Source organism: Helobdella robusta (assembly GCF_000326865.2).
Source record: "Helobdella robusta unplaced genomic scaffold HELROscaffold_34, whole genome shotgun sequence".
Taxonomy (NCBI): domain Eukaryota; kingdom Metazoa; phylum Annelida; class Clitellata; order Rhynchobdellida; family Glossiphoniidae; genus Helobdella; species Helobdella robusta.
This window is the reverse complement of record NW_008704659.1, coordinates 911951-923395: the sequence shown is the minus strand read 5'-3', so window position 1 is coordinate 923395 and position 11445 is coordinate 911951. Positions and strand designations below refer to the sequence as shown.

The 11445-nt window shown below is 33.1% G+C and overlaps 1 protein-coding gene across 1 annotated transcript in view; it reads right to left on the bottom strand.

Annotated features, from left to right (window-relative positions):
- HELRODRAFT_175590 (hypothetical protein) overlaps nucleotides 1–4230 on the bottom strand; it is a gene marked incomplete at both ends in the record, with an annotated part of 4770 nt that extends 540 nt beyond the window's left edge. Inside the window, 4 exons of the mRNA XM_009023005.1 lie at nucleotides 405–526; nucleotides 839–933; nucleotides 1345–1516; nucleotides 4125–4230. Coding sequence (XP_009021253.1) covers nucleotides 405–526; nucleotides 839–933; nucleotides 1345–1516; nucleotides 4125–4230 — 495 coding nt within the window. The remainder of the gene's footprint in view (nucleotides 1–404; nucleotides 527–838; nucleotides 934–1344; nucleotides 1517–4124) is intronic.
- Nucleotides 4231–11445: the final 7215 nt, after the last annotated feature.

Below are 11445 nucleotides of genomic sequence, written 5' to 3'. Positions count from 1 at the left end.
CCATCCATCCACCCATCCATCCATCCATCCACCCATCCATCCATCCATCCATCCATCCATCTTCATTCATCCTTCCATTTTACCGCACGTTCAGTTCAAGTACTGTACGACGATTGACCATCTACAGCCCCCCGCTACCTACAACATGCACTGATCGCACGGCCACCAATCATGATGATGATTACGCTGATGATGATGATGATGATGATGCTGACGACGACGACCACTTCCACAACCATCATCGTCATCATCACTACCACCGTAATCATCATTATCATAATGATAATAATAATATCATAGTAATTAATAATAATCATCATTATCATCACCGTCATCATCATCACCACCATCATCAGTATAACCATCATTATCATCACCGTCATCATCATCATCATCAGTATTACCTCAGCGGCAGAGGAGTGAGTGTTGACGAGGTGTTCCGACCCGAAGGCGTCTGTCTCGCCCCAATGCAGATCGATGTGGTTCAGAACGTAGCTTTGGCTTCTGCACGGACCGCCAGTCATATCTGGTGGGGACGATGAAAACGCTGGTGATGCTGGCGACAAGCACTACAAAAAATACTTCTCTACTGCAACTGTGGCTACTAATACTACTAATACTACTGCTATACTGCTACTACTACTACTACTACTACTACTACTACTACTACTACTACTACTACTAACACTAACACTAATACTGCAACTACTACTAATACTACTGCTGTTGCTACGATCGCCACTACTACTACTACAAGTAGTTGTGTTACTACCACTAATACTGCTGCCGCTACATTGCAGCTGCTGCAGCTACTACTTATACTACCAGTAATACTAACATGAGCGAGAGTTGAGAACATTAATTTTAATGGCGTTGCCAGTATTTTCCACAACCAGACGCTCTCTACCACAACTGCTCCCATTCATTCCGGAACTGTGTGTGTGTGTGTGTATGTGTATGTGTGCGCGTGTGTGTGTTAGTTTGTGTGTGTGTATGAGCGTGTGCGTGTGTGTGTGTTAGTTTGTGTGTTTGTATGTGTGTATTAGTGTGTGTGTGTTCGAGTATGTCTTAAAAGGATGAAAGGAATTAATAAATGTTAATGACATTATTGTATCTTCCTCAAGAACCGTAACAATTTCAGTATGTTAGCGATAGAAATGGAAAATGATGTCGAAAAAATGATAATCCAATGAAAACAAAACATTAAAATACTTTTGATGGTATACACATATAACACACACCTATGTATATTCAGACACGCCACACACAGACACACATACATACATAAACAGAAACACTCTTACACGCACACAAACAGAAACACTCACACACACACACACAAACCTGTTATCATCGTCATCGTCATTGACATCTTGGGTGGTATCGACCCTGTAGCAAATTTGTAGGGGGTGTTGTTGTAGGTCGGGATCCCAGGTGACCTCCTCGGTTATGAGGTCAATCGGAGATTGCATGCCCCCGGAAGCAGAAGGGTAATACACCCACCATGTTTCTGGACCTGTTGTTGTGTGGTTTTGGGTTTGTTTTTCTATGTGTGTATGTGTATAATGTATATTTATCTATATTTATGTTAGCTTATTTGTATGTATCTATAATAATTATAATTATTATAATAATAATAATTCTTATTATTATCATTGTTATTATTTCTATTATTGGTGTGTTTGTAAGCGCCCTTTAAAAAGATCGATTTCAGAGGTGCTAACGATTACAAAACATAGCCGATTTTTTTTAGTGATCCAAGAAGACTAAGTCTGTGACACTCTGAGACTTTTTTTTGAATATCCTACTTTTTCCAAGTTTGCTTTAAAGTTATTAGTTGCTTCTGTGCATGTTATTTCATTTTCCGGTTTGTTGCACTCGTTGACAACTCTGCAGCTGACAAATGTTTTTTTAAAGACCTTATATTTATGCCCCCTTGTCTTACAGTTCATTTTAAGCTCAAAACATTTGCTGATTCCAAATTCTCATTCGTAGCGATGATTTTGTATGCCTGAATCAAATCTTCTCTTGTTCTTCTTTTTTCCAATGTTGTCAATCCACAAACTTTTAATCTGTCTTCGTTTGGCATACCGCGACACTTCTTCATCCTTCTCGTTGCGTTTTTTCTAGTACTTTGCAATTCTTCCCAGTACCTTGCAGTACTAGATTATTGCAGTACATTGCGTAGAGTCTCTATGTATGTATGAATGTATGTATGCATGTACGTAGTTGTACGTTCATAGTTTGTATTTTTTATATATTTTTAATACGTTCGTACGCTTTGTGTGAATATTGCACAGCTTTGTGGGAATATTGCACAGCTTTTAATGCAGCGTCCGGCGTGGCTTGAAAAATGATGAAAGGATTGCACTGGAGATAGAAATAAAAACTTGAAAGAAGCGAGTAGCGTTGAAAAGAAATTTATAAAAAAAAAATCAAAAAATAAACAACAATCCTAACAACAGCAACAAAAATCAGAAATAAACAACAACAACAACAACAGTCATGGTAAACACCAACATCGCAATTAAGTACACCTACGACAGCACAAGAAACAACAACCGCAACATCATCATATAAAATACAATTTCAATGCAATGCACCATTACGAAACAAGAAAGAGAAAGATAAAGAGAGAGAAAGAGAGAGAGAAAGAAAGAAAGAGAGAGAAAGGAAAGAAAGAAGGATAAGAAAAGGATGAGAAGAAAAGAAGAAAGAAAAAGAGAGAAGAAATAAAGAAGAGAAAACAGGAAGAAATTAAAAGAAAGAAGAAAAGAAAGAGAATATAAAGAGAAAGAAAGTAAGAAATGTAGAGGGAAAAAAAGAGAGAAAAGGAAAAAAGAGAAAGATGGCGTAAGCAGGTGAGATATAGAGAGGTAAAAAGGAGAGGGGGTATTCTAATTTTAGATGGAGATTTGATACGGATGGCTACTGGTCTAGCGCCTGTTAAAGACGCAACGCTACTTCTGTGCGGACGTATGTACGTATTTATGTATGTATATATGTGTGTATGAATGTATGTATGTATGCATGTATGTTTGTATGTATGCATGTATGTATGTATATATGTATGTGTGTATGTATGTATGTGCGTACGCATGTATGTACGTATGAATGTATGTGTGTGTGTGTTTATGATGTATGTGTGTGTGTATGTATATATGTATGAAAACACACATACACACGTATATACACACATATATACACGTACAAATAAACATATACACATGCACACGCACTCACACACACACACACACACACACATTGTTTCTAATACAAATGTTTATGAACGCTTTTGTTTTTGCCCAAAATTGACGATCGAATTTTCGACCAGTTATTGAAAATATTTAATGGATGGAAAAGTGGACACACAATTATTTTAATGAATAGATGAACAAATGAATGAACAAATGAACAAACAAACATACAAACCAATCAGTTAATAAATGATTGAATGAAAAATAGAAGAATGACTGAATGTGAACAAATTGATTAATGAATAAATGAACAGTTGGATAGACGAAAACATCAAAAAAGCAAGAAAAAATTTATTCAAACAAACATATACACACATACAAATACACACTTACACGCACACGCAAACATATACAGACGTACACATACACATAAACATAAATACATACACATACCTACAACCACAAACACACACATACACAACCAAACACATACACAGACATATACATACCAACATACACTCAAAGAGTGTACAACTTTGCGTTGTGCGGTATTTGCCGTCAAGAAAATGTCAGCAGGCTGACAAGTGGTCTCTATGTTTATAACTCCTTGCATACGCGAACATGTGTGTGTTTGTATGAGCGTGTGTTTTTTTTTGTTTTTGTGTGTGTGTGTTTGTTTGTGTATGTGTGTGTGTGCGTGTGTGTTTGTGCATTTTTGCCCTGCAATACAAAAATGCGAATTTTCACACTTAAATATGCTAAATCAAACTTGTGGGATTCACAAAATCTCTTCAATATACAAATTTCATTTTTTACTTCAATGTGCACAAAATTTTCTTAACCTCCAAATACGATAAAGTGACCTTCACCCCTTTATACAAAAAAATTACCTTCACCCTTTGGTATGACCTTTACCCCCCAACAAACCTCTATCATTCGAGTAGCCCCATCTGTAATCACCAGTGGTTCTCCACTTTGTGTGGATATAGTCGGCTTCAATACGGGCTATTTCAGTATCATGGGTATTTCCCATGGTATAATTATAGATACTATTACTGTTATTAGTACTATTATTATTATTATTGATGTGATAATGTTGGCGTAATACTGTTAATGTTCTTGTAATGTTCTTGCAATGATGCTGATGTAATGATAGTATTGTTGTTGTAGTGATGTTGTTGTTGCTAGTGTATATTCGCTCTTGCTTTTGTATTAAGTCAAGTTCAATGATATACTGTCGTTAATTTCGTTATCGTTGTTCTTCTGTAGTTTTGTTGTAGTTGTTGTAGTTTTACCTATTATTTTGTGTTGTTGTAGCAATTGTAGTAGTAGTAGTTGTAGTTGTGGTAATAGTAGTAATTGCAGTAGCGGTAGTAGGCGATGTTGTTGTTTTTGATGTGAACTTATTTTTTCAAAGTTCTTATGATATTGATGTTTTTGTTGTTGTGTTGGTAATAATAGTAATAGTTGTAGTTGTGGTTTTAGTAGTAGTAGTAGTAGTAGTTGTTGTTGTTGTAGAAGTAGTTGATTTTTAATTCAAAGATTTTTTTTTCTTTAACGTTGCTTTAGACGACTCTGATGATTTTAATAATTCCAAAAACAAATTATTTTCATCACTTTCAACTTTTAATTGAGTCGAAAAAATCGCGATTGATGTTGTAGCAGCAGCAGTAGTAGTAATAGTAGCAGTAGTAACTGTTGTTGTTGCGATGCTGTCGTTTTGGTAGTAGTAGTAGCGGCGGCGGCAGCAGTAGTAGAAGCAGCAGCAGTTGTATTATAGTTGTCGATGCCTGTTACATCTAAAAATGTTCTCTTAGATTATAATTTGAGATTTTTCAATGTTTGTTGTGGGTGGATGTTGGCTTTTTGACCTTCTGGCATTCACCACCGCTGTTTTCTTGCTCTAGAATTCAAATTGAAATTTTATTTAAAAATACCATACCATCGTCCCTATATATTAATTCAATTTATTGTTTTTTTATTAAATTATTTTTACTAAATAAACATTTTCAAATTATTTTAATTAAGCATTCGCACGTAAGTACAGGAAATACAAATTATGAATGCGCGTACAAAATTACATACAAATATTGCATACATACCACATGAAAAACATTGTATACATAACAATATACACAAAAATGTGTACAAAAATTTGTATAAATAGTACTAACAAATAAATACGGTGGTATGTTTATAATTTATATTCCGCCAAATACCGCCTTTTTGACGTTTTCAGCATTGACAAGGTGATGGAAACGTGTCATTACTACTCTCTCTCTCTCTCTCTTTCTCTCTCTCTCTCTTACTTTCTCTCTCTCTTTCTCTCTCTCTCTCTCTCTCTTTCTCTCTCTCTAAGCGTACACATGTTATACATTACACACACGTACACACACGTACACACAATTTTCAAAGGAAAAAAACTAAAAAAAAATGCAAATGTTATTTTCAAACAAACATGCAAACATTTATTTTGAGTAAACATACAAGTAAAAAATACTCCAAATACCAAGATGTTTGTTTAGAATAAACATACAAACATAGAAATACTAAATATTACACGCATACAAATTAAAAATAACAAAAATAACAAGTACTAAAACACACAGGCATACAAAACACTAATACATACAGAATACGAATGGAGAGTTATTTCCATAGAGAAACAGAAAAAACCTTTTTTTTTAGACAATTTGATGACGATAAACAAAACAAAATGATGGAAAGTCGAGAGTTGAGGGGTGAAAATAATACACGCGGGTTATGAAATTCACTGTTCATTTTTGCTTTGTGTACCTGTGAGTGTGTGTGTGTTTGTTTGTATATTTGTTTGTTTGTATATTTGTTTGAACGTTTCTATGTATGTATGTATATATGTTTGTTTGTGTGTATAAGTAGGTGTTTGTATATTTGTTTGTACGTTTGTATGTATTTGTTTGTATGTATTTTTTTGTATTTGTATGAGTATGTACAAAAATTTGCATTCGAGTTTGTTTTAATGTTTGTGTGCATGTCTGTATTAATACGTTTCTTTGTGTCAATATTTGTATGTTTGCCTGTATATGCCTTATTAAAAATTTTAATAATATTTTCTTCATTTTTTCTAAAAAAAATGTAAATATTTTTTTTACAATAAATATTTGATTAGATGTTTATTTGTATTAAAAGATATATTTTATTTATATACAAAGTTTTTGTGTACTTTTTTGTAAACAACTTTTGTATGTATTTATGAATACAATGTTGTATACATTCATGTATGCAATGTATGCATACATTTTAGTATACAATATATTTGTATGTATTATTCGTGTTACTGTATAATCCATTGTATGGAAACATTTGTATTGTTTCAATTATGTATGTTTGAATAAAAAAGCAAAGAAAAATTTTTGTTTGTTTATGAAATAAAGTTTTTCTATTGTAGCAATGTTACGCGCAAACCCACACACACACCACATACATACACACGCACACCACACACACACACACACACACACACACAAAGTTTATACACAAGCACAATTGAATGTATGTGTAGATATGTGTATGGTTGTGTGCGCGTGTGTTTGTTTGTGTGTGTGTATGTGCGCGTGTGTGTGCGCGTGTGTGTGCGTGTGTAAGTGTGCGTGCGTGCGTGAGTGTGTGTGTGTAGATAGGATGCATTATTAAAAAACTTTTGTTCAATCTGAGAGTGCAATCAATCAGTGTTTGAGACGTGGAAGATCAAATCTTCGCAAACAAATGCGAGAAGTAAAAGGAAATAGAGAAAGACTGACTGACTGAATGAATGAACGAACGAACGAACGAACGAACGAACGAGTGAATGAATAAATGAATGACCGAATGAAGCCGTCTCAGTCGAATGAAACTGACAATAACCAGATTGGTAAATCGAAAAAAATTAAAAAATTATTGGTATTAAGTGAGTGACAAGTTGCTGAAAGACTATGCGTTCGACAACTTCAGGCAAAAACACAAGGTTCGATACAGGCCAATAACTTGAAAGTTAATTTCTGTTCAATGTATTTTTTTCAGAATAGGGCTTACTACAGCGTTTTTGAAAGCATATATTGGTTAGTTGTATCAATATGTACGTGTTTGTATATGTATATGTTTGTATATGTACGTGTGTGTATGTATGTGTGTGTACGTACGTGTGTATGTATGTATGTACGTACGTATGTATGTATGTATGTATGTACGTACGTATGTATGTATGTATGTATGTATGTATGTACGTATGTTTTTCCGTTTTGTTGTGCGTATGTGTGTGCGTGTGTTTGGGTGTGTGTGTTTGTGTGTGAAGAGGAGAGAAGAGGAAAGGTCACTTAGAGGTTTACACGCACAACGTGTACAGAAGTGCGGGCTCCAAGCCATAAATCAAAATCAACCATGTTCTCATTCACTTACTCGTTCGTTCATTCATTCGTTATTTGTTCGTTCATTCATTCATTCATTCATTCATTCATTCATTCATTCTTCTTTTTTTTATGCGTTTTCTAGTTTACACATTCATTCATTCAATCGTTCCTTCTTTTACCCGTTCGCTGGTTCACTAAATCCATTTTTTTTCACTGTTCTGCTCGCCTATTCATTCATTCATTCATTCATTCATTCATTCATTCATTCATTCATTCATTCATTCATTCATTCATTCATTCATTCATTCATTCATTCATTCATTTTTTTATTTATTCATTCATTCATTCAATCATTCATTTACTCATTCACTCACTCCACCAAAGTTTGTTGCATCTATCATTCATTCGCTATTATCACTCTGTTATTCAGTTTTCGTTGGAGTTGTCCATTCTTTCCCAGCCCATGATCGAGAAACAAAAACGTATTCAGTTTTTAAAATAAACGACAATCATGAAAAAAACTCAGAAGATTTTAGAAGATTTTTACAAAATTTAATGGAATGTGATTGATTTGATTTGTGCACTTAACCGCACACAAACACAAGTTCATCATGAAAATTTATTGAAAAGTTGTTGTTATCCGAATTCATCATGCAGGCCTTATTTCTATATTTTGTATATATATGTGTGTGTGGTGTGTGTGTGTGTATGTGTGTGTGAAGAGTGTTGATTAAACACGGACGAGGTGTTTCACCACTTGAAAGTAGCGTCTTGTCGTCATGACAACTGCAACTTTTCCCACATTAATCCTGATATATCGTGAAATTAATATATCTCAAGGGTGATGGTGATGAGGATGATGATGATGATGTTGTTGATGTTGCTGATGGTGGTGGTGATGATGTTGTAACTGGTGATGATGATGATGTTGTAACTGGTGATGATGATGATGATGATGATGATGATGATGATGATGATGATGATGATGATGATGGAGGGCTGGAGGTGGTGATGATGATGTGGTAACTGATGATGATGATGGTGATGACGGTGATGATGATGGTTACAATGCTGATGATGATATTTATGATGACATTGAATTATTATATTATTTCTAATAAAAATTATGAAATTATTTTTACACTTTTAAACTCCCTAAAATTGTGAAAATTAAAGATATATTCTATATTTGTTTATTTTTTGGCGCGAAAAAATATTTTTAATGGAGGAAAAAAAATCTCAGATCTGATTGGATGGCGATTTAAACGTCATCATGTCAACGCGTATTTCCCTGGTTTTTAAAAGAAACTTTTATTCATACGTACAAATGTTTGTATATATGCAAAAACATATTTTCTTTCTTACTGTTTATTCTCTTTTTTTTATCTTTCTCTCTCTCTCTCTTTCTCTCTCTCTTTTTCTTATTTTATAAATCTCATTATAGATATTATAAAGATGTAAATATGAATGATGTGGGCTACACTAAAAGGAAATATAGCTTCTGCTGTTCCATGTAGTGTCTATTGCAGTTAAGTGCGTGTCTGGAGGGCTTTTTCCACGATTGTTTTTGAGTGTGTATATGTCTCTCTCTCTCTCTCTCTCTCTTCTCTCTCTCTCTCTGTTTTTCTTTCTTTCTCTCTAATCCTCCATAATATACAAACAAAACAAAAAACATACTCAAACGTATGAGCATATACAAACATACTCAAAAAAGTTCTACAAAAACATACATACATACAAACACGTGCAGACTTAAAAATTTGCAAAACCACAATAAATCAATATAAGTGCTCGTCTTACGAAAAGTGGTAGTCTTCCTATTTTTTTTGTTTTTATTTTAATTTTTCTCTATTTATTGTTTGTATTCATTTGTATTTTTTTTGTAACTGCATTTTGTTTTCATTGTATTCGTCTAGATTGTTTTTTTGTTTATTTTTTTTATCGTTACGTGTATTAGCGGTTTGTGTATTTTTGTGTATAACTTTGTATATTATTGAGCGGTTTTACGTTGTATATTTTATATGTTTTTGTATAATTTTGTATTTTTTCGCGTTTCATGTTTATGTTTTTTTGTATTGTTTTGTTTATTTTTTGTATTGTTTCAATCTATAGTATGTGTATTTTTTGATTTGTATACTTTCTCATTACTTCAGGTAGCATGTTATTCTATATGTCTTTGCAATTCATGTAAATTTTGTATTATCTAAATTGTTTTTTGTACAATTTTAAAATAATTTGTATATTTACTCTATTGATCTTGTTTGTATCTTGCATAATTTTGTCTTACTTAGTATATCTTGCATTGTTTTCTTGTATGTTCATTTTAATTCTTTCAATACAACGTCCATCTTACGCTCTGATGACGAAAGCAAACAAAAAAAATAACAAATGTGAAAAATCAAATTTGGACAGACTAAACAAATTTAATAAATAGAATCAAATCTTTTTTAAAAATTATTTCGCAAGATTGCAACTGCTTGCTTGTGTTCAGTGTTTTTGTAGATTGAAAACATCTGCCACTTTCTTAAAAATCATCATCATAATCAGCGTCATCATTACCATGAGCAACCTCACTGTCATCATAATCATGACCGACTTCTTTATCATCATAATCATAACCGACTTCTTTATCGTCATTATCATTACCTAGATCACTAACATGGTTATCACAACCTACTCATTATCATAATTTATGCAAATATATTCACTGTAATGGTAAACAATGTTTTTTACATGATTAACATAATCGTCTGCATCATCAACATCATCATCATCACCATCATCGTCATCATCATCATCGTCATCATCATCGTCATCATCATCATCATCATCATTATCATCATAATCTTCGTCAGATATTCGTCCCCATTATCACTTCTTTTGTGTATACGCACGAACGCTTGCGTGTTTGTATGTTTGTATTTTTTGTAGGTTTTCTGTTTGTATCTGTTTGCATTTTTTGTATTTTCTGTATTTTGTTAATAATTTGTATGTAAGTATTCATGTTTTTATGTTTTGTAAATGTTTATGTTTTATATTTTTGTATGCTTGTATATTTGTACATGTTTGTACGTTTTGCATTTCTGTATTGATTTGTTTGTATATTTGTACATGTTTGCATGTTTTGCATTTGTATGCGTTTGTATGCTTTGTATATTTTTAAGTTTTCTAATTTTAACCGTCTCTTTTTAATTTTGAGAAACCTCTCGGTTTCAACATGCGATTGAGCGAGAATTCATTCTAGCCTGGTTATAAAAAATTTTTTTAATGGAATTGTGTTGCGTGTATGTATCAATATGTATGTGTTTGTATATGCACATGTTTGTATATGTACGTGTGTGTATGTATGTGTGTGTACGTACGTGTGTATGTATGTATGTATGTGTGTATGTATGTGTGTGTGTATGTATGTGTGTGTGTATGTATGTATGTGTGTGTGTATGTATGTGTGTGTGTATGTATGTATGTATGTGTGTGTGTGTATGTATGTGTGTGTGTATGTATGTATGTGTGTGTGTATGTATGTATGTATGTATGTTTGTATCTGTTGATACAATTTATGTTTTCCTGTTTTGTTGATCGCATGTTTAAACTAGTTAGGAAGGTATTGTCTATGAAGCAGAAGCAATTTGTCCCAACAATGGCCGTTGTGAATATAAAACTCTTTTGTTACTATCTTGCTGGTTGCCATCTTGTTGCTCTTGTTATTATTCTTATTATGTTTTTTCTTTTATTTGTGAATAATTGTTATTGTTACTTTCATTCGTTCGTTCGTTTTATTTTGTGTCTGACGCATTTTTCTTTCTTGCCAGTCGCTGAATTTTTAGATGAATTAAAAGATGAATTGCTTGTGGACTCCGCGTTAATACGTAGGATCCTCAGAG